The sequence below is a fragment of the Eschscholzia californica genome, unplaced genomic scaffold, assembly GCF_041429995.1.
Source record: "Eschscholzia californica isolate CP2 unplaced genomic scaffold, dmEscCali1.0.p SCAF_2, whole genome shotgun sequence".
Classification (NCBI taxonomy): Eukaryota; Viridiplantae; Streptophyta; class Magnoliopsida; order Ranunculales; family Papaveraceae; genus Eschscholzia; species Eschscholzia californica.
In genome coordinates, this window is record NW_028238309.1 from 494,703 (window position 1) to 517,651 (window position 22,949).

The 22,949-nt window shown below is 36.6% G+C and overlaps 4 protein-coding genes and 1 long non-coding RNA gene across 5 annotated transcripts; 3 read left to right on the plus strand and 2 right to left on the minus strand.

The window, feature by feature from the left end:
- The first annotated feature begins 201 nt into the window (after positions 1 to 201).
- Positions 202 to 6,080, plus strand: LOC147554917 (kinesin-like protein KIN-14I). The gene is made up of 17 exons (XM_086659996.1): positions 202 to 893; positions 1,000 to 1,166; positions 1,256 to 1,393; positions 1,510 to 1,776; positions 1,876 to 1,944; positions 2,039 to 2,107; positions 2,225 to 2,512; positions 2,601 to 2,682; positions 2,756 to 2,851; positions 2,951 to 3,127; positions 3,204 to 3,310; positions 3,410 to 3,588; positions 3,854 to 4,012; positions 4,116 to 4,369; positions 4,458 to 4,621; positions 5,006 to 5,610; positions 5,690 to 6,080. The coding sequence occupies exons 1-17, from the start codon at positions 767 to 769 to the stop codon at positions 5,823 to 5,825; spliced, it is 3,084 nt and encodes a 1,027-aa protein (XP_086516122.1). The 5' UTR covers positions 202 to 766; the 3' UTR covers positions 5,826 to 6,080.
- A 1,087-nt stretch (positions 6,081 to 7,167) lies between these two features.
- Positions 7,168 to 8,881, plus strand: LOC147554918 (uncharacterized). The gene is made up of 3 exons (XM_086660001.1): positions 7,168 to 7,277; positions 7,468 to 7,552; positions 7,666 to 8,881. The coding sequence occupies exons 1-3, from the start codon at positions 7,260 to 7,262 to the stop codon at positions 8,628 to 8,630; spliced, it is 1,068 nt and encodes a 355-aa protein (XP_086516127.1). The 5' UTR covers positions 7,168 to 7,259; the 3' UTR covers positions 8,631 to 8,881.
- Positions 7,228 to 12,108, minus strand: LOC147554919 (pentatricopeptide repeat-containing protein At1g55630-like). Its single transcript, XM_086660000.1, has 2 exons — positions 9,256 to 12,108; positions 7,228 to 7,956 (listed from the first exon to the last, which is right to left on the minus strand). Exon 1 carries the CDS (start codon positions 11,546 to 11,548, stop codon positions 10,055 to 10,057), a length of 1,494 nt encoding a protein of 497 aa, XP_086516126.1. The 5' UTR covers positions 11,549 to 12,108; the 3' UTR covers positions 7,228 to 7,956; positions 9,256 to 10,054.
- Positions 12,109 to 14,687: 2,579 nt separating this feature from the next.
- Positions 14,688 to 16,706, plus strand: LOC147554920 (uncharacterized). The gene is made up of 2 exons (XR_015234567.1): positions 14,688 to 15,195; positions 15,249 to 16,706. It is a non-coding gene; the product is annotated as an uncharacterized LOC147554920 (long non-coding RNA).
- On the minus strand, positions 15,545 to 20,968 carry LOC147554921 (putative polygalacturonase). Its single transcript, XM_086661167.1, has 7 exons — positions 20,706 to 20,968; positions 20,513 to 20,583; positions 18,075 to 18,392; positions 17,724 to 17,844; positions 17,402 to 17,576; positions 17,242 to 17,312; positions 15,545 to 16,616 (listed from the first exon to the last, which is right to left on the minus strand). The coding sequence occupies exons 2-7, from the start codon at positions 20,522 to 20,524 to the stop codon at positions 15,946 to 15,948; spliced, it is 1,368 nt and encodes a 455-aa protein (XP_086517293.1). The 5' UTR covers positions 20,525 to 20,583; positions 20,706 to 20,968; the 3' UTR covers positions 15,545 to 15,945.
- Between the last annotated feature and the right edge of the window lie 1,981 nt (positions 20,969 to 22,949).

Genomic DNA, 22,949 nt, shown 5'->3' on the forward strand with positions numbered 1-22,949 from the left:
GCAATTTTGTTCATGGAAGCCTAATTCCCATATTAATTACAAAGGTTTTATATGTCCAAAAAATGTCTGTCGTGCTTTGCGATTTTATGCATCACTCCGACTATCTTTGGAGTATCATTTTCCTATTACAAAAACTGTTTATAAAAAAAATAGTGACAGTACTAAGATATTATAAACGTGATGCCCTAATTTCCATTCGATAATCACATTCTGTCCAGAGTATGGAGACATAGACATAATATTGCGTGAGAATATCAGTTACTCTCCTTAAATAATGTCTGTCCACTTACTTTAGCCGGGATTTGATCGAGGGACGACCCCCAGAATAATTTTTGGAAAAAACTAAAAATAAAATAATAAAATTGGCAAGACAAAAATAGAAACGGTTTATTTATGAATTCGAAAGACCCGGGAGCCAGCCAGCCGGCCAGGGTCTGTAATCATTTCATTTCTAGAGAGAGAGAGAGTAAAAAAAAAAAAAAAGAAGATCAATAATAATATTACAACAATAGAGATTTCATAATCGAGAAGAAGAGAGAGAAATTCAAACACAATCTATCTATTAAACACTCTCTCTCTCTCTCTCTCTAGAAATCTCTCTGTTTTGCCATAAATTGTCATTGTTTGTTCATTACTACTCTACCTCTTCCAATTCCAGTTTCTCTATCTGTCTCTCTACAATATCATATCATTGTTATATACTACCGGTTGAATCAAATTTTGTAGTTAGTAAAAAAAAACTTGAGAATTTCGATATTGATTTGAAATGACAGAAGAATCGACGGCTGTTCCACCATTTAGTGTTGTGGCGGATGAACAGAATGAGAATGGTGGTGGAATTATTCGTGTTCGAAGAAATGTCGATATGGTTTCACGAAAAACTGAAGAAGAAGGTACTACTATAATATTATATATTAATTAATTCATTTCTTTCTTCTCTCTCTCTCTCTCTCTCTCTCTGTGTCTAGAAATTGATTATACTGTATGTTTGATCATCAGGTATGAGGAGATATGAAGCAGCAGGTTGGCTAAGAAAGACGGTAGGATTTGTTTTATCAAAAGATTTACCAGAAGAACCATCTGAAGAAGAACTTAGGGTTGGTTTAAGAAGTGGAATTATTCTTTGTAGTGCTCTTAACAAAGTTCTTCCTGGATCTGTTCCTAGGGTAACCATCTAATAATCTTCTCATTATCTTCTATCTCTCTTTATTATAACTTTCTTCACTTTTTTTTATGTTGTAATTGTTTTCTTAAGGTTGTGGAAAAACCATCTGTTTCCGTTGCTGACGGGGCAGCTTTATCCGCATATCAATACTTTGAAAATGTAAGGAATTTCCTCGATACCGTTCAACAAATGGGGATTCCCTCTTTCGAGCCCTCCGATTTCGAACAGGTGAGCGCTCACGCACCCCCCATTGTTCTCATGAACAAACAATGGTGTTTTTTTTTTTTTTAACAAGTATATATATACTAGGAGTAATAGATAATGGTTCTTGTTTGAATTTTCAGGGAGGGAAAACTGGAAAGATAGTCAACTGTGTTTTGGCTCTTAAATCTTATAGTGAGTGGAAACAAGGAGGTGGAAATACTAGTAGTTTATGGAAATTTGGTGGTGGGACTTTGAAATCCAACAACACTGCAGGGAGATGTGTAGTAAGAAAGAACTCTGAACTTTTCACCAGTTCCGTAATAACAAAAAACCAGCAGCCCTCCGATGACAAGTCCTTAGATGAAGAAGAAGCAGGTTACGATCTTCAATACGATCCTATTGAAATGGTTGGTAAGCTTAACTCTTTTCCGGGGTGAAAAACTTTTAACATTCCTAGTCGTGTATCTGTATGAGCAATTGATCCGTCGGTGCCAACTAATATGCAGACTACTCAATCCTTGAATATGTTTCTTCGTGCGGCTCTGTCTAACAAGAAGCCCGAAGAAGTTCCAATGGTGAGCAGTATTCTCCCTTATCCTTCCTAGTTCTCATTAGTGGTTCCATTCATTTTTGTTGATTCTGAACGAAAATAAGTTATACTAATTGCAGCTCGTGGAAGCAATGCTCAGTAAGGTTATGGAAGAGGTTGAACTTCGCCTTTCGACCCACAATGTGTTGGTAAGATTTCTTTATCTATCTGCGTAAATGAGGAAGCATGAAATTTTCTGTCACATTACTTACAAGATATGTGTCGTTTTTAAAACTTTTCCATTGTACTCTTATGTTAATCTATAGTTGAAAGAAGGAGAGAAAGATATTGCCATGAAAACGAACAGAGAAGAATTAAATACCATAGAGACGATGAAATACATCGAAGTTAATAACACAGAGATAGACAAATACAAAGAAGAGAACGATAGAGAGGTGAAGGAAGGAGAAAATGCCACAGAAGTAAAGGAGAGAGAAGAGAGATCCTTTAACAGAAATAAAGAAGAGTTAAGGCAAAATCATATAGACGAGGAAGCGAAAGATAGACTATTGAAGCAACAACTACTCCTCGATCAACAACAACGAGATATTCAGGTTCAGCGCTAACAGAGCTGAAATTCCCTTGAATGCTCTTAACTAGGGCAGATGAGTATGTTGATGTATAAATTCTATATTTCTGCAGGAACTCAAACATGCTCTTCGAAACGCAAAAGCGGGTATCCAGCTTATGCAAACGCAGCACCACGAAGAGTTCAACGATCTTGGTACATACTCAATAATATCAATATATATCACAGCATTTCTTTATCTTAAAGTTTTTTTCCCGTACTTTATCAGGTAAGCACCTAAATGTTCTAACTCATGCTGCTTCCCGATACCATAGAGTTCTCGAGGAGAACCGTAAGTTATACAATCAAGTTCAGGACCTTAAAGGTAAATTTTCAAGTTGCATTAACCATTACAAGGTTGTAATAATTCTAGGTGAAGTTGTAATATGGAGTTAATCAATATCGTCTTCGCTAATCTAATTAGGAAACATTAGAGTCTACTGTCGAGTGAGACCCTTCATACCTGGACGACCTAGTCGATCAAGCATCGTCGACCACATAGATGAAGGAAGCATTGAGATCATAACCCCTTCTAAGTATGGAAAAGAAGGGCGAAAATCATTCAATTTCAACAAAGTTTTTGGTCCATCAGCAACTCAAGGTTAGCCACATCCACTCGTAATTTCCTTTTTTGAGTATGTCCTTCTGGATACCCAATTATTGTTATTGAATTGCAGAGGAGGTGTTTCTGGATACCCGACCTTTGATTCGGTCAGTTCTAGATGGTTTCAATGTTTGCATATTCGCATATGGCCAAACTGGTTCAGGGAAAACTCACACTATGGTAAGTCATGTTCATCTCATTGTTTTCGTCATAAAAACCACTGAATGTTTAATGGAGCATAACAAAGTTCGTGTTTCTTCGTGTGGTTTGTTTATTCAGACAGGACCAACAGAGCTTACCGAGGAAACCCAGGGTGTAAATTTCAGAGCACTAAATGACTTATTTCTTATATCAGAACAAAGAAAGGAAACTTTTCAGTATGAAGTTTCGGTTCAAATGATGGAGATTTATAATGAGCAACTTAGAGATCTTCTCGTCACTGATGGTCTAAACAAAAGATATCCTTCACAACATTTTGTTTAGCAACGTTCTACTGTTTGAGAAGTGATTCGTGGGATTCAAAGTGAATCCCACGATTCATGTTTCTTGTTGCGATTTCAAGAGGAAATCGAATGATTTGAGCTGAAGTCCGATTTTACCCAAATCTGAATCGATTTGTGTCCGATCCGATTCAGATCTGAATCGGAAATCGGACGATTTTAACAGCACTGCATGAAACTACTTATTTTTTAGAATTCCGGAATTTCCATAACTTATAAACACATTAGAAATACACAACAGTTCTCAAGGGCTCAATGTACCAGATGCAAACCTTGTACATGTTTCATCAACATCTGATGTTTTCGAACTTATGAATGTTGGGCAAAAAAACCGTGCAGTTTGCACGACTGCTATGAATGACAGAAGTAGTCGCTCTCACAGGTACGCCGACAAGTCTCTAGACTTGTAAGAACAAATACCATCGAAGGCTTATATCAGGAGCAATTTCGGATAACCAATGTTATATATCTGAAATCCTTTGCAGTTGTCTAACCGTTCATGTGCAAGGAAAAGACTTAACGTCTGGAACTCTTCTTCGAGGTTGCATGCATTTGGTAGATCTAGCAGGCAGTGAGAGAGTCAACAAGTCTGAGGTGACAGGCGATCGGTTAAAAGAAGCAGTTCATATAAATAAATCACTTTCTGCTTTAGGAGATGTGATTGCTTCCCTTGCCCAAAAGAACTCACATGTTCCTTATAGAAACAGCAAGCTTACACAGCTTCTCCAAGATTCACTTGGTAAGAATTAACTACTAATCTTAATGTACAGTTTCAGTTTCTTGTATTTATCTTCTCACTCTGTTTATGGGAATTTATTTGTGTAAAGGTGGGCATGCCAAAACACTCATGTTTGTTCATATAAGCCCTGAACCGGATGCCGTTGGAGAAACCCTTAGTACACTTAAATTTGCAGAGCGAGTTGCTACTGTTGAGCTTGGCGCTGCCAAAACAAACACAGGAAATGCAGATGTCAAAGAGCTCAAAGAACAGGTTCCGCAGTGACCTTTTTTGTTTTCCATAGGCCGTACAATAGCAACTTCAGTGGTGCTTGTTTATCTATAAATTCTGATCTGAAATCTGGCTTGAGTTTTTCTTTCTACTGCCTCATGTGTCTAACTCAGTGAGTTACTCGTCTAAATGGCCAATTCAGACTGATTTTGGTTCCGTTCGATTCAATTGCTTCGATTCAATTGCTTTAGTCTAACTTAAAAACCCATTGTTTAAAATAATCTGAAATGACTATTTTGCCCCATAATAAAAACAAGTCAGACTCTAGTTCAGACGAAGCTGACCCATGCAAGTTAGGTATGGACAATCAAAAACAACCGCCAGGTAAGAGTTCTTCTTGTTCTAATTTGATGAATCTTGTTTCAGATCGCAAGTCTCAAGGCTGCAATAGCAAGAAAAGAGGGAGGAGAATCAGCACACCTTCCACGTTCAATATCATCCAGTTCAATTGCCTCAATATCCTCCATCCCTGAAACACTCTCCCTGACGAAAACGGCAGGATCATTACCTTTATATTCTGATATAGTAAAGGCCGGGCCCATTAGCTATGGACAGCAAGCAGTAGAGGGTGTTGGAAATATAGATGAGGGCAATGAAGACAAGGAGGATGAGGAGGAACTATGTACAAGTAGTAGTTGGGTTGATAAAGCCATGGTGAACAAACAAGGCATTGTAAATGGACATGGAACCCAGAAGTTGCCTGGGTTATTCAACCAAAGATGTAGTTCGAAAGTATACCCAGAACAAAATAATGGTGTCAAAAAGGAGAATCACGACTTTGAACAACGACCCATGTTTGAGACGACTACTACATATGACTCGGATGATCACGATTCTGCCTTAACAAGTGATTCCTCAGAACCAGACTTACTTCGGCGAAGCAATCTTCCCAAAGTTCCCATCTTACCTACTAGCACTGTATCAAAGTTGAGGAAACCTAGCCAGAAGCCAACAAGGAGCTCAGATCAAAAGTAAGTTATCTAAATCAAAGTTACATAAATCGTTTCATCTTAGTCAGTATACTTATCAAGTTGAAATGTTTCTATGCAGTTCTATGCATAAGAGTTCTTCAATCCCCAAGCTTGCTCCATCACCGGCTCGGAAGATCTCAAATGGGACTAGCCCACCTCTTCACAAGAATGGACGACCAGTTTCTGCCGATGGCAAGAAAAGATACGGCAAGTAAAAGACGTCGACAAGGTGGGGGAAAACCCCATTGGATGGTTTGCTAGAGGGAGGGACTAAAAGCTCTTTTGCTCATCAATGAGCATGGCAATAGTTCCAGGTTCTACTTGTTTGTGGGTGGTTAACTCAAAAAGAGACGCCTTCGATGTTTGGATTTGATTTGTGTATATGTTTGGGGGATCTAAAATTTGCCCTATTCTTTATTTCTGAAGAAAACAAAACACAAGAAATATAGTAGAAAGTGTTCTGGTGAAAAGGCAATTGTCATGTTTACCATTTTTACTGTGAATCATGAATCGGGAGTCGTTGTGTTTACTAGTGTTCTTCATGTGAATCATTTCAAGAAGAAACCCTTAGATTACTTGTGGGTTTAACAAATTAAGACCAATATGACATTCTCCAAATCTATGAGCAAATTTAGTAAATCTACGAAGTTTATAATCGAATATAACCGAAGAGATTAACCTAAGATAGGACAGATACGTTGGTTCAAAAAAGTAGAACAAAATCAGATTTGTTAGTATTCTTGAATTGATTGATTGGTAATTGATCATGGACTCTAATACTGCCTCGCGTTTTTTTAGCTTTTCTTCGATCCAATTAGCCTCAAGGTTTTGATTAATCATTATATGAAAGATCAAAAGATGCTCATTTAGAACTTTATATATATAAACTAATTGATTTATTTTCTTTTCCTCACCTTGATTGTAATGGAAGGTATGCCCTAAAAATGAACACCTTTTCACCAAAAGCTAATTTGATTTCATTGACTTATGCCCATGCTTTCACATTTGCTTTCTCTAGTTGGTTTAAGAGAGATTTTTATGGGATGGTAGTCTATAAGTGTGCAACCATTGGATCTTTGATCTGTTCAAATCTCGAGGATGGTCCGATGGTCGTAAGGTCCGAGTTGGGACCATGATACCCAAATAAGAAAAGAACTCACTAATCACTACCATATATTCCTATTGCAACCCTAGATATATCTCAATCATAGATTAGCTTATAACCGTCCATGCTTAAAAGAAAATTCCATTTGGCTCAGACAGCATCTATTAACCTCTCTTTTCATCCCTGACAAAGTACTTCTAAAAAGCTACAATGATCAAATTCTCTCTCTCTCTCTCTCTCTCTCTCTCTCTCTCTCTCTCTCTCTCTCTCTCTCTCTCTCTCTCTCTCTCTCTCTCTCTCTCTCTCTATATATATATATCTATATATATATAATATATGTATATATATGATATTATATATGTATAGATTCTTTTATGACCCCACAACTTTTTCTTTCTACCATATATTCCTTTTTGATGAATAAGAATACAACTTGACTTGATTCTTCATTTATGTAACACTCTTCTAACTTCTTATTCTCACACAAAAAAATCTTCTTCTTCTTCTTCTTCGTCTTGAGTTCATTCTCATTTCTTACTCAATCATGGTTCCTGATTTAGAGGTATTCCTCTCAACCCAAATCTCTCATTATAAGCACAAAACAAAAAATGGGTCTTTTTTTTATTTTTATGGCATTCTGTTTTTTCAGTTTGTAGTTAAGTTAATTAGAGCTCAAAATTAACCAGTACGAACAAAATGATGAACTTAGTTAACTATAACCCTTTTCTAATCGATGTTCATCGATCGTACAGAAACCCCGAATTATAGAAATACAAGTCAGAATGGACTGTAATGGCTGTGTGCAGAAGATCAAGAAAACCTTGCATGGCATCAATGGTAATTTTATTGTTCTTATTGTCATAGTTTTTTCATTTTAGTTTAGTTTTTTATTTTGGTCTTCTGAATTAGGAAGAAATAAAGTTGGTAAGTTTTTCGATGATTTTGGACAGGTATATATGATATTCACATTGATTTTCCTCAACAAAAATTGATAGTAATCGGATGGGCAGATCCGGAAAGAATCGTAAAAGCTATCAGAAAGGCGAGAAAAGTAATAGGGAGTGTTTGTGTTCATACCGATGAAGCATCAGAACCTCCTCCAGAAGGAACAGAACCACCACCACCAGAAGGTGAACAACCACCACCTCCACCAGAAGGGGAAGAACCACCACCTCCGAATTCGGAGTCTCCTCCGACTGAAGACACCACACAAACAGAGCCTCCAAAAGATCCACCACCACCTGAAAATCCAATTCCAGAATTACACCCATCACAGATAGCTATGGAAACCATGGAAAGCCAGTCAATGCGGCACCACTCAGGGCCACGAGATGTCGAAGAGATTCATGTCATTCATCACCACCAACATGAATATACGGGACAAACGAACAATTATCCACCTGAAAATCATCATGGGTATTGGAGTAACTATCCTAGAGTTCACGGATACAGAACCGAACCTCTAGTTTACAGTCAAGGGGTCAGAACCGAACCACCACCACCCGAACCACCTGTTTACACTCACGCGAACAGATCTGAACCACCTGTTTACACTCATTCAGTCAGATCTGAACCACATGTTTATAGTCATGCAGTCAGATCTGAACCACATGTTTACAGTCATGCAGTCAGATCTGAACCACCTGTTTACAGTCATGCCATCAGACCTGAACCAACTGTTTACAGTCATTCAATCAGACCTGAACCACCAGTTTACGTTACTCGAAGTTACAACACTTATAAACCATCACCTTACATTTCCCAGTACGAATATGTCCAATCACCTCCACAAAGCCGGTTCCATAGAACCGAACACTACTACAGAGAAGATTATCACAATCGAGATAATAGCAATGGGAATAACATTACTTCAATATTTAGCGATGAAAATCCAAATGCATGTCGAATAGTTTAGAATAGATAAAGGTTGTTTCTTTTCTTAGTTTTTTCTTTTCTCTGAAATAGAGTTGTAAGTAGAAAGTAACCCAAGTAACTAGTGAAACTAATAAATGTAGAAGTCACAGAGGTTATCAATGGAGAAGACCGAAAAAAACACAGCCTGAAATGAAGAACAAGATTCTTAATTTTTTTTGTGTCGATAGAAAGAACTTGATTCTGCATTCCACTACTGAATAAAATAATAATGCCAAGTTATATTGTGCCGTACATTTTTGTCGTTATTTCTTTGGCTAACTTTATTCTATATATTTTATCGTCTTAGAATCTTAGCATCTCTAAAAGAATGGACACGAAGGATGGAAAACTCCACTTGCTCTTTACTCTTCATTAACTAGGGCAATACGCTAACGAGATTCTTCAGTCACATTCAGCTAACAAGAAAATGTGTTTCTTATAGAGTTTGATAACAATAGAACTGCAAGAAAGAACGACACAATGAAAAACTTTGATGAAACTAGTGTATAACTTTTAACCTTTTATGGTACAAAAAAGAAATGGAAAAGAAAGATGACCTCACAAAACTACATGTCCTCAACAAGATATGATGAAAAGTAAAGGAAGAGTTCGAATATCAAGCGAACCTCCTCAAGCTTTGGCCTGCTCGGACAACCAGATTCTTCAAGGTGATACATCATTATGTGAAACGGCATAAGATCGGAATCGCGCCTAGATGGACCTAGGAAGTTTGGCGTTTCAACTACATCACATATTCTGCCACTGATTCTCGTTAGGTGCTTTAAGTTGAAGTCCCTCACTGCCGACTTCAGGCCACATTCCAAAGATGCTAAAGCGGTATACCCACTAATCAGAACATTCATGCCTGATTCTTCTTTGGTGCTGTAAGTTCAAATATCTAGCTCTCACGAACGGCAAGACCACATTCTAAAGATACTTAACAGGTAAACCTGCTAAAGTGAAGTAATGGCTGATTTACTAGGGGATGTTGAAGATTATCACAACCACACACATTCAATACAACGACATTATGACCGCTCCTGTGATTACTCACTGGGTATGTCTTGTGAATCATCTCATCACAACCATAAAACATATTCCTTGATGCCACACAGGCTGGTTTCCTCCATTTCTCCTCAAGGTTGTTAATGCTGAGCACCTTAGTTCGCAATCTTTTCGATAATAGAGAAAGATTTTATGGAAGCTCTCCTTGCTAGTGCACAGATTATTCAGAACGAATGAAAGAACCGAGTTCTTAACGATATAACTTACTCAAGAGCTACTTTTAAGGATTTCCCTCGGGATAGCTTACTCTTGTACTGTTTTACGTAAATCGGCATAACTGTCGCTTCTTCCTTCTGCCATGGTACTCATTTCCTCCACTCACACAAAAAGAAACTCAACACATACATGATTACTGATAGCTCAACACCTCCTATACCCCTTAAACTTTGAGAGAAGATGAGTATAATGCCCCTTCTCCTCCATCTCTCCTATTATTTCATGAGCTTCGGAAAGCTTTCCAGCATTTCGCAGATTACCCACTAGAGTACTATACACTGTAAAATTTGGATTGCAACCTCTAGACACCATTTCGTTAAGCAACGAGCGTGCCTCATCGAACTTCCCGGCAATGCAGTATCCACGAATCATAGAATTGTATGTAAAAACATTAGGCAACTGACCCTTAACAACCATATCGTCAAACATCGCCTGAGCCTTCTCAAGTTCTCCTGCTGCAATATACCCTGTGATAATTACTGTATAACATACAACATCAGGGAAACAACCTTGTTTTGTCATCTCATCGAAAAAATACTTACAAGCATCTAGATTTCCTGCCCGACTCAAACCATCTATTAATGAGGTAAAGTGAAGAACACTAGGATCACAACCAATATCTCTCATATGATTCAAGAGATTAAGTGCTGCAAGTGGTTTATCTCCTTTCCCGAGCACATGAAGAAGAATGTTGTAAGTATGTAGGTCTGGAGAAAACCCACTCCTATTCAATTCATAGAACAATCTATGAAACTGATCTAACTTTCCCAACCTATACTTAGCACACATAAGTATGTTATAAGTTAGAACATCGGGTAAATGACCCTCGAGATGCATTTGCTGGTATACCCACTCTATCAAGTTATATTGGTTTATCGCAAGAAGAGAATGTAAAATTGCATTAAAAGAATGTTTAAATGGTCTATAGTTAAATGTTTTCGACTTGATGAACCTTTCCACTAGTCTCCTCGTCATACCTGCCTCGCCACAAGAACATACCAAGATATTGAATGTTCGAGCTGTAGTTGAAAACCCACTCTCTGTCATCTCATCTACTAATCTCCACATTGCCTTGAACTCCTCACATTCTGCAAATATCTTCATAGTTAAGTGATAAGTGCTTGAAGTGTGTGTGTAATCAATCTGCTGACTCGCCCACGTAAAGAACTTGTGTGCTAACTCGGCACACCTGCACTTATTCGAATTTTTGATGTTTTTCAAGATCCTCAAAAGAACTTCTCTCACTAAGGGGCTAGAGATTCTAAGTTCTAACTCATCCAATGCCTGTTTGGTATTAAAACCAGGTCTATCCTGTCGGAGGATCTTGAAGATTGTATCCGTATCGGATACAAAATCCGAGAACGGCCTTCTTCTATATGAAAAGTACTCCTCAGAATCATCTTCTTCGTTATCAACGCTACTAGAAGAAACCCCCAAAAGGGTCTCTTCTACAATATCTTTCTCCTCTGTAACAAACTCAAAATCCGATTTTTCGGAACTTACTTTTGGTTCTCTTTGGCATTCATTTTTATTACCACAATCTCCTTTTAAGCTACTATCACAGATCAATCTAGTAATATACTGATAACTCGAAAAGCTCTTATTGATTCTTCGACGAAAAAGACCCAAAGAATTCATAGTGAAAACCACATAAAAATTCAATTTCCTTCTTCATATTCTTCTAAACTTACCAATGTTTACTAAATCCAACCAAAAAACTACTTCATTAACAAAATACCCAAACTCATGAACTACTCCCATTAGAAAGTTACAAAATTTTCCATTAACATGAGAAATAAACCAAGCCCTCAAAAAGCTTCTCCATGTAAACTAACACATTCATTAAAAGGAAGAATTTTTCTTTCTATTCAGTTCAAATCTGAACAAACCATCTAGGTTTAAAAAAAAAGATGACTTTTTTGTAGAACTCAACTTGAATCTATGATCAGAAATCGAATTCAAACCCCCAAACAGATTATAAAGACAGATATTAACAAGGGGACCTAAATTTGATTCCTTTATTTGGGATTTTAGGGACCAATTCAGATCAAGAAGAGAGAGAAGAAGAGGAATCTAATTTCAAAATCAGATAGGATTTTACTAGGGTTTAAGGAAGGGCATGATAGACTTACCGTGTGAGTCTGTGAGAGGTCCCGGATACTTCTTTTTGGGTGGATCAAGCCCTTTCAAGCTAATATTTTTCCTGTCTCTCGAACCAGCCCGAGCTAGTTAGAGAAAGTCCAAGGTGCATGGCTCCCAGCCCAGCCCTGGGCTGCTGCTCCAATTCGGGAGCTCCAGGGCTGGGCTCCTAAAGTTCAAGGACTCCAAAGTTGAGAGCCCAAGTCCTTACATCGGAGTTGCTCTTGGTAGGTACGGTGGGGTGGTGGGCAATGGGTTGCCCCTAACCCTTGTTTTAAAAGATCGAGAACAAATATTTGCCTCGTTAATTCTGTACCTACTCTAAAATTTAGAGGTCACACGTTCGGTATTTGGTGGAGTGGAAATCCATGATTTACTTTTTTATATTTACAGATATCAGTAGAGTGAATGTGTGAAATGCACGTGTGTTCTACGACTTTTAGGACCAACCCAAGATATCATTGATGGTAAAGTTGTAGAGCAAGTACAATTTATGTGGAGACAAAGATTTCATCTCTAGCTAGGTTCTTTCCTTTCGCCTATTTATTACTAGTTCAGTAATTTACTTTTGTTATTCATCTTTCTAACTTCTTAATTGTTGAAAATTTACTCTTTTTCTTCTTCCAATGTTTAGAATCCAAGCTTCTTGTTTGTCTTAATAAGGGTTCTCAATCCCAAACCCTAAGTACCTCAACTCCTTGTGAAAAGCTTGTCAGAGCTCCAATTCCTAAAAGCCAAGGTACAATTTTTTTTTCTTTACAGAAGTTATTTTTTGTTCTATATTCCAATTATTGGCTGGTAAATCATTTAAACTTGATTAATATGTTATCTTAAAATTGTTCATTATCAGTTTAATTTAGTTTGTTGTAGTCTATGTGGGTGGGTACTTGTTTAAAGTTCTAACTTAGGTTACAAACAGTAATGATGCTTGGTTGAAAGAAGAACAAAATATACAGCATATATACTTTTTTATCTCGTCTCCGGTGGGGAGATTTACATGTTATCACTCAACCAAAGTGAGTTTTACAAAAATTATAGTTTTGAAAAAACATCTCCTTTTCAGATTGTCAATTGTTTGGCGAGAAAAGTGATTTTGTTAATAACTGCATATTGTGTTTGTTTGATTTGAGAGTATCTATGTGATGGGGAGGGGAAATTACCCAAGATTTGATCGATTTCAAAACCGTGACGAGATTTTCACTTTTCAATGTATTATTATTAATGTTAAGAAAAATGTGTTGGAACTTTACGAGGGTGTTTGTTTTTTGTAGTATTTAAGTGATAGCGCTTTATAAGTGTTTTGTATTCATTATTTGTAGGGTTGTAGGTCGGTTTTGTCACTTACCCTAATGTTTGATTCTTTCTAATTCTTAAATCATGAGCACTTGTTGCTTACATGCGGAAATAGCATAAGCAAAGGATAGCTATACAAGATTCCCGGTTGAAACGGAGTTGAAACAGCCTGAGATCTTATAGGAAACGTAGCAGCAACTTCTTGCAATGTTATATGATGTTCTTGAAGTAGCCTGATTAAATATGGTTTCGACAAAGAATTTTGTTTTCTGCTTAAGCCCTTTTCTCACTTTCCCTTTTATGAAATAGGGAAATGCTAAGTTCACAAAAAAAATTGCCAAAATCATTCAATCAAATTTTGAAAAAAAAATTGTCGTTTCATTTTTTTGTCAAAATCATTCAATCAAACTTTGAAAAAAAATAGACATACATCCTATGTGGCTTCCCCGTCATTTGGATGTGGTGGGGGGTTGGATTTCAGATATTTCTGATCTGGACCGTTGAAAGGTTCAACGGTCCAGATCAGTTTGGAGTGGAAGGACTGAAGACTAAACATGGAAGGACTTAATGCAAAGCACGGTAAAATGGAGGGCTAGTTTGTAAAGTTTCCTTTGGCCCCCATATATACTTGTCATTTCTGATTATGGAGAGAATCTTTAAACAAGACACAGAAGGAAACAGTTACTACGGAAATCTTCTAAGTAAATAAAAAAACGAACACTTTTTCTCGTTAAACCTCATCCAATCTTACTGGGAAGGAACTGGATTCCTCACACTAGATTTGTTCAAGCGGAGGAGTATTTAAGAAGATGTGACAACAATTCCGCGTACATTGGGGGAAGGAAAGCGCATACTCGGACCTGTTAATGGTCTGTTATGTTTCGTCAATAGTTTGGAAGGTTCTGTTCTTATTTACAATCTTTGCACTAAGGAAGCATCACCGTGGATTACATCAAATTTTTTGAAAAGATATCGTTGCGGTCTTGGTGAACCTCTAAGTGGATTTGGCTTTGATCCTGTTACCCAAGAACATAAAGTGGTATTAATTTGTCTGGTACACGATTTTCATACAATTGGTCGGAAAGAGGTAATATGTAAGGTATTGATAGTTGGTGAAAATACTTGGAGAACGACAGAACAAGTACTACTGGTTAGAAACTTTGGCTGGATAGATCCAATTTACTTGAATGGTTCTATATATTGGTTGATATTAAACTCTCAGACCGAGGAGAAATGGTTGGACGACATAATAGTATTTGATGTTGGAAAAGAGAAATTTAGATTGATAAAACCACCCCCCAATAGTATAAGATATAGGTCCAATCGCGAATTTATACTAGAAGTTGATGGACAATTAGCAATGATGGAGAGAATGGGTTATAATGATCAAAAGAAGGTGACAAACATGAGCGTGTGGACTTATAATATTGATCACGATGAGGAGGATGAGGAAGGTGATGAGAATAATAATTATAAGGGAGACGATTGAATTGCCTTTTTGTTTCGGAAAAGATGAGATTCGCTTTATTAAATCAATTCCAGGTAAAGATTTGTTTATGATTACAAGTAATATACTAATTAACTTGGGGGAACTTCCTTTTCTTTATTTTTACGACATGAAGAAGAAGAAGCTTAGTGAATATGGTAGTTTGCCTCGGCTAGAAAAAAATTTACGGAGTATTCCATGTTAGTTCTTGAAGAGAGTGTTTATTCTGTTGGAGCACAATTACCAGTCCGCGACCTCCACGACCAGATGATCACCACCAGTTCACCATCGCCATTCTTGGTTAACGTAAGAATTGTCGCCCATCAACCACAGCCATTCTGGGTTCTCGAAGTAATTTTTGTTGGTTGTTTTTTTGGTTCGAGTTCGGCTGTTCATTTTTTTGGTAAGTAAGGACTTTAGTTATAGTTGAGGCTAGTCTGTGTGATCATTTTAATATATAATAATAAAGCTTAGTTGAGTCTAAGTCTAGTCTGTTTGATCAGTTCAGTTTCAGTTTAGTCTGTTTGATCATTTTAACATATAATAAATAAATTAAAATAAAAAGATCCTCATCCATTCTCTCACCCATTCTGCTCTGTGAGGGGGGTTGGGGGGGGGGGGGATAAAATAAACTGAAACATCCCTCAAGATGGCTATGTAAAAGAACCTAAAGCTAAGATACAATGACAAAGTCTTTATATGATTCAGTATTCATGTTTTGAGTGAAGAACAACAAGCCTTTATTCCCAACCACAAGAAGCCCTCTCTCTCTCTTTTTCTTTCTAGAAATATATTAGAACAATATATGAATTCAATAAACATTCAATGAAAGAACAAAAACAATAAAATCTCACATTGTCTTGTTTTCTTTTTATACTAACACTACCAAAACTTCCATCACACCAAGAATGAAGAAATGAGGCTGTACATATAAAGCTGCTAACTGATGATTGGGTATGCCACAACTTGAAGGACACTGAGAATACAAGTTTCGACAAATCGAAAGAAAAAAAAAAGTATGAAGATCTGTACTTTATTGGAACAATTCAGAGACCGAATCTCGAAATTGAAAACAGAAGCTTTTCAGACTCAATTGTACAAGGAGTTTTTAATGGTCTCATAAGATTTCAGCATGACCATCAAGATATGTGAAAGAGTAACAGGATGAAGAATTAGAATATGAGTCACGAAGACTTGAACATGGCTCGGGGAACACAGATTCAGAGTACCCATATACATTTGAGCAACTCCAATACGGGGAAGCATCGGGGACCATTGAAAATGAGATATTTGAAAGGCAAATGGAAGTGAAAGGAGATTCTTGAATTCCGACTAGAATTCCAGCGACAGAAATGTCTGTGCCAATCACATTTTTTATGGTAATTCGATCGAGAATGGGTAGAGCATTAGGATCAAAACTTTCATCTGGGTGAGACCCATACTGACCTGTAAACTCAAGTGCAGTGTGAATGTTTTCCAGCTCCACTTCCGATATAACGATATCTTTTATGTAGCCCCCTCTTCCCTTGTTCGTTTTGAGTTTGATCCCTGTATGTGTGTCATGCACGTGGAGTAGCTCTGCCCGTATATTTGAGATTCCACCAGACATCTCACTTCCAAAAGCGAGACCAGAGCCTGAAGATGCTTGGAGGTGAACCTCCCTAATGTGGACGTTTTTGGTGGGTCTTCCATAGGTTATTCCGTACTCGTCCCATCCACTCTTTAGTGCAATGGCATCGTAACCGACACTGATAGTGCAATTCTCAATGCATACATTATCAGATGAATCTGGAAAGAAATGTAAGAATATGTTACATCAAAAGAAGTTCTGAAAACAAAATTGAAGTTGAAATGGGTAAATGGAAGTCATTTGACAAAGCAATTGTTCGTTGTTACAAGTAAGGTAGCTTCTATTCTTAAAAAAAAAAGGTAGCTGCTATTTACGCATCTTATAGGGTTTGGAAGGAAAAGTATGTTGATGTAGGACATCCTAGTCTCACTTTCTTACGACCTAATTTTCCTCTTCGCATATATATGGATTGTGCAGGGCATCCATTCATTCGTGCTAGGCGGCAAGTAAGGAAGAATAAGTTCCGGGCGGAGGACCTCACCTCTACTAAACTCCGTTGGAACTTTCTTCTCTAATTCCTCGCATTGTTTGTGAATTGATAGTCAATGAAGTTGATGGCTCCAATATTATTCTACCAAAGTCCTTAACTAAAACCTTAATTAAGTGTTTAATGAGAGTCCCAAGGTTTATTGAGCACTTCAGAACCTTACCCTTGTCGAGGGTAAGCTAACAGTAATTTCGGGACGACCCTCTTGATCTATACCGTAACCATTACCACATATTATACAACTAACGATAATAAATCATCAGAACGAAACAATCTTTCCTATGTATTATACATACCTGGCACAATACCATAGGTATCAGGGGAATGTGATGGAGCACGGACTGTAATATTATGAACTCGCACGTTGCTGCAAATACGCAGAAAATGTAAGAGTTTTCTTCACTAGAGGCAAACGGTAGCAAAGTTAGATGCATGAGAAGGGTTTAGCCTATTTACCTGCAATAGACAGGATGAATATGCCAGGCAGGGGAATTCAAAAAGGTAAGATTAGAGACTAGAATATCGTCGGAACTAATTAGTTCCACAAGGTGAGGCCTACTGTAGTTCAAGGAATGAGAATTGAACCATTCCCACCAAACTGAACCCTGACCGTCAATGGCTCCATTATCACCTATATAATTAATGAAATGAAAGCATCTTAATGTCAAAAGTCAAGAATCAAAATGAGACATCGAAAAGAAAAGTCAAGATTGATACATAGTAAGAAACAGAAGGGAGGTTGAATCACAAAAATTGATGGACTAAGAGATGGAGTTACCTGTTATTATTACATCGGTCAAATTGTATCCAGATATCAAGCTGCCATACCTACGCCCTGGAAGATCAAGCCCTCTACCATATGAGGGTAAGGGTTCAACAGTTCCCCAAAATAATGGATTCTGCAAGAAATTTTTGAACTGAAATGAGAACAAAACCCAGGGTGCAATTGAAAAACCAACATGATTATACAACTTAGAACGAGATCTTTCAAGCGGGGGAGACTGCAAAGAAGTCATAAGATGGATATTATCAAGGAAAACTGGAACGTAAAAAAGTTCGGGAAAGCGTTTGGGTTTTGACCACCAATAGTAAAAGTCTAAACCATAATGAATTTGCACTAGATAAAGACCTGAGTTCCGAGAATGGTGGCTCCTTCTTCCAAGAAAAGGGTGAGATGGCTGGTGAGGTTGAAGCTTCCGGTGAGCCATCTCCCAGACGGCACATAGAGCTGAGCGCCGCCTTTATCAGCGAATGACTTGAGATAGAAAATAGCATTTTGAAAGGCAAGAGTATTTAGTGTTTTCCCATCCCCAACTGCACCAAACTCCAAAATGGACACGCTATGAGGTCTAGGAGCCAAAGCTTTGTTGAATATGCATTGACCTCCATCAAGTTCACCGTTGATTCCAACAGTGGTGCTCAATGCAAGAAGAAATAGGAATGTCACCTGAATAGTAAAGTAACAAGTTAAGGGAAACATAAAAGAAACGCCAACTCTCAAGGGTAACTTTAACTTTAGCTACTATCATGTACAGACCAGTTTATATCCTTGTCTTAATCATAAAGAAATGGAAATTGATCAATTTTGGAAATAAACTACCTGATACATATTCTTGAGAAATTTAAAACGAATGGAAACAACAAAATAGAACTCGCCAACAACCCTTGGTTGGAGTAGTAAGAGGTATAATCTTCCACCTAGAGGTCAAGGGTTTGAGGCACACGCTGAACAATTCAACAAAAAAAAACAAAATAGAACTCCTAAATGCTCATATAAAAAATATGGCTTAAAACAAACGGAGATCCGGACTGAAGGATCTTCGAAGAAAGGATGTGGCTCTCAAAGAGAGTACTTTCAGTAGGAAAAATTGTATGAAAGGTACGATTTGGCCAAGTACGGATTACGGTCAAAAATCACGTCAAACTAAGCATCTTGTTAAATAGCAATATGAGGGAATATTGGCAATTTTACTCAACAAAGAAATCTGATACGAATTCAGTAATGGTACTAGAGTGAAATTCTGGAAAGTTCAATTAGAGGCGATGCTCCAATCTTTGATAAGATATCATGGGGAGTATGACATAACCAGAAAAAACAAACCAATGTACGGCAAATATATCAAGAAGGTCAATGGCAATAGTTTTTGGGTCTTTTTATTTATGAGAACGAAGTTCAAGAATTCTGTAGTGCAATCTCGAATAATCCTCTCGGCTACAAAAATGTTTGAAATTACAAACATGAAAGTTCTTTCTTAATGTGAACTCTCTTAAAAAGTAAGTTCTCGACTCAGTAAATCAGCGTCCAATTAAGCGAGATGTAGAAGGATTCGGGTGGCTACAACACTTATCCTTCACTGACCAGTGGCTCAAAAACCTTTCAATACATCTATCGGGATTCAAGAAACCAATGGGTCATTCTGCAAGAGTGACGAATAACTTAAAGTCTTAAACAGATAGAAAGTATACAAAGCAGCCCCAGAAAGCAAAAAAATGCGCCGATTCTCGCAGCCTTGTGGTGGAAAAATTGGAAACAAAGTAATGTGGGTATATAGTAGAGATCGGAAAGGTCAAATGAGAGATTTATCAAAGAGTTAGTTTGGAAGCCTTTTTTATGCTTGGTGGCCTATTTTAGAAATGAAAACTGATGTTGATTACAAAATGACATCGAAAAAAATGAAATATCCATCAAATCTTAAGAAAAAGAAAATCCCTAAGCCCCCAAATTCTCCTATAACCTTTTCTAACTACCAAAACTCCTATATAAATGGAAATATGTCTTCCCGTTCACCAAGTACACGAAATTTTAGACACGCAAACGTGAACTAAACTCATATATGATAAACAAGAACATAAATTCCATGAAAATGCATACATTCCAAATATAGCAAGACTAACAATATACAAAGATCAAATAAGTAGCTCAATGAACTCGACGATAACCATATAATGAAATGAAAAAACTTTATCAACTATTTTGCAAATAAGAAATATCATCCCAATGAGACCAAGGGTTTTACCAAATTAAGGCAAAAAATTATGAACCAAAAAGCAAATAAAAATGAGACCAGCCCACAAAAGATAATCTCTAACAGCTCAATCAATCATGGAGAAAAAAACAAAATCAAGGATTCTTTCTTGCTAATAAAGATATAAACTAGAGTAGAAATGGTAGGTGGGTGTACCAAAATAAAAAATACCTCACTTGAGAAACCACCCTAGATGTGAACTATGAAATAGATAGTTTTTCACAGATCAAACAAAAAGTCATTGATCTTAAAGGCCTATATGGGTACCCAAAAAAAATGGCAAAATCATCACTACCCATTATTGAATTATGAACAAAAACAAGAAAAAAACACCTACCCAAGTTATAAAACCAATCAAATCAAAGAAAAAGGCATTGATCTTAACTTAAGGCCTATATGGGTACCCTAGAAAAACTCTCTAAATGGAAAAATCATCAATACCCATTATAGAATTGTGAGCAAAAACAAGAAAAAAAACACCTACCCGAGTTATAAAACCAATCAAATCAAACAAAAATTTAAAAAACAAAAACGTACTTACTAGCCTCGTCATGAGTGTTTGAATCTTCTTCTCCTTCAAGCTCAACCAAAAGAACAACAAGCACTGAAAACCTAAGATGAAGTAGTAAAGATCATCAATAAGAACAACTTATAAACAAGAAAAAAAAAATGGAAGATAGTCAAAGTTTCAGCTACCAAAATGCACAAGATTAATAACCCAAACATTCAATTACCAGGTGTTTCAATTACCCTTCCTCTTTCTCTCTCTAACTATCATTAAAAGTATCTCAATCTCTCTTCTCTATCAAGAGAATGTGAGGAGTTTTAGAGAGAGAGAGAGAAGAGAGAGTTCTCTCTTAAACGTTTAGTTTTGTGGATCTACCAAAGACTCTTCCTTTTCCAGCCTCTGTTTGTTATCATTAATCCTTCTTTCCGTATTTAAATTGGGACAGTAATAACCTCATTACATGTACACTGTACGGGACTAATTTTGTCCAAAAAAATACTACAATCTTTTGAGACATAACTAGTGAAAAATTATGGTGTTTGTATTTAACAAAATGAAAAAAATTATGGTGCTCGGTCGAACCACTATCCAAGTGGAATTTCAGTCAGAGTATGTACTCGGTCAGAATTCAGAGAAGAGTAATGTTAAAGAACAAGAAAAACGAAGTAAACTCTGTACAAAATGTGTCTTGTTGCAATTCGTTGTTTAGTGGATCAGAATCATTGAAAACACGAATCATAGCGATTCACATAAGATTTCTGCTTAGAATTTACCAATTTTTTTTGTTCTCTAGCATTTTTCTTTAGTTTCTCTATCTAAATTTTGTCTAAACACATACCTCAATTTAGATTTGATCGAGATGGTTGTTCTACATGTGTTAGAAAAGATATAAAGTGTCCCGAGATTTTTTTCAAACAAGTCTAACTTCCATAGCCTCAAAACTTCTGATCTAGATTCAGTTGGTACAGATAATTAAATATTTGAGCTCGGAATTACTTGAAGTTGGTGGTATTATTTATCCAATAATTCATTTTTTTCTTTTGTTAGTCAAAATTGAAATGTTTTATTTGAGTTGATATATAAGTCTTTCTTATTGCTCCACACCAGTAGAATCTATTGAGTTCATTATTTATATTTAAAAATGAAAATGAGGATGGGAAATATCAAAATTGGTAGTAATTTTGGACCAATAATAACAAAACAAATAAAAACAAAAAAAGAAAAAAGAGAAAGAAAGAGAGTTGAAAAGTGAACGTGGCAGTGTGTGCATGTGGGTGACAGGAGGACAAATTGTGAGACCCACACCCAATCATAATCACAAAGTGCCAGCCTGGCTTCACTCACTTGACAGAACACCAATACAAAGAGAGTACAACCACACCACATCACCAACTCTTTATTCCCTCGGTCCTACTTTAGATTGTGTCTTTTTTTTCTTCTCTAAAATTAAAATTAATTTTGTGTATTAAAAGAAGATTAGACCATAATACAAGTCTATATATCTAATGTAAAGTTAAAAAGAAATTTATTTTAATTAAATAGGAAAATAAAAGAACAATTGAATGTACAAAATTGGCACAAAGTCTTCCCTAGCATTGTTGATTGAATGACATATTCACTTCCCTAGCATATTTTTATTTGTTAAAATTTTATTTATATAAATATGGTTTCTTGTGTTCCATCATCCGGTGCTACCTAAATGACTAAAGTACACATAATTTTTAAATTCTGAGATGTATTTCGGTGTAAAATAATAATGATTACTTTTAAAGTACGGGGTTGTTACAAATAAACAATTACGTATATATCTCTAGTGTAATTCATTGTTTTGAAAAATTAAAAGTCTACAATTCTTTTTGGAAATTCACTACAAAAGCAATAGTCTAAACGAATTATCAAAATTGTCGAAACGAACTATTAAAATTCCACATTCTTGAAGGCAGATATATTAACCGAGAGCGAAAAAAATATGTGGAATGAGCTTGGCACCTGTTTCTAACACAAATTGTAGCTTATTGTGCATTTATGGTAAAGGTGCAATTTCATCAAAAATTCTATTTGGCTCGAAAATAGAGCCAATCAAAACCCAATAGTTGATCTCGCCTGCTCGTATTGGTCCAGGCATGTGTAGAAAAGAATGTCTGGAGTCTGGACCAATGAGAGTTGAACACATCTTTCAACCTGTAGTTGGTTTACATTTTCAGACCAAATAGCATCTCTCAAATTTCGTCTACTCCACATATATTCAATTCGTTTTAACCGATCGAAAATAAATCTAACACATTTATGGTCAAATTCCAAACAACTTTATGAAATTCAACATATATCATCCAACATTTTTTCGTTTTGTTTTCTATCTCTTGCGTTATGTAGTTCATCCACCTATCAACACAATTATTCTGCAGGTATCACCCACATTCTTTCATTCATGTCCACTGGTCCACTGGTCCACTTCTTCTGTAAACCCTAA

Excerpts from the sequence above, each read along its gene's own strand:
- LOC147554917 (XM_086659996.1), top strand. The coding sequence starts at position 767 with ATGACAGAAGAATCGACGGCTGTTCCACCATTTAGTGTTGTGGCGGAT. Across the intron at positions 2,108-2,224 it reads TTTCGACCCACAATGTGTTG|TTGAAAGAAGGAGAGAAAGA; the intron begins GTAAGATTTCTT and ends GTTAATCTATAG. Across the intron at positions 2,852-2,950 it reads TCAAGTTCAGGACCTTAAAG|GAAACATTAGAGTCTACTGT; the intron begins GTAAATTTTCAA and ends TAATCTAATTAG.
- LOC147554918 (XM_086660001.1), top strand. Across the intron at positions 7,553-7,665 it reads AACCTTGCATGGCATCAATG|GTATATATGATATTCACATT; the intron begins GTAATTTTATTG and ends GATTTTGGACAG.
- LOC147554919 (XM_086660000.1), bottom strand. The coding sequence starts at position 11,548 with ATGAATTCTTTGGGTCTTTTTCGTCGAAGAATCAATAAGAGCTTTTCG.
- LOC147554921 (XM_086661167.1), bottom strand. Across the intron at positions 17,845-18,074 it reads CCACCATTCTCGGAACTCAG|AATCCATTATTTTGGGGAAC; the intron begins GTCTTTATCTAG and ends AATTTCTTGCAG. Across the intron at positions 17,313-17,401 it reads ATTCATCCTGTCTATTGCAG|CAACGTGCGAGTTCATAATA; the intron begins GTAAATAGGCTA and ends GCGTATTTGCAG.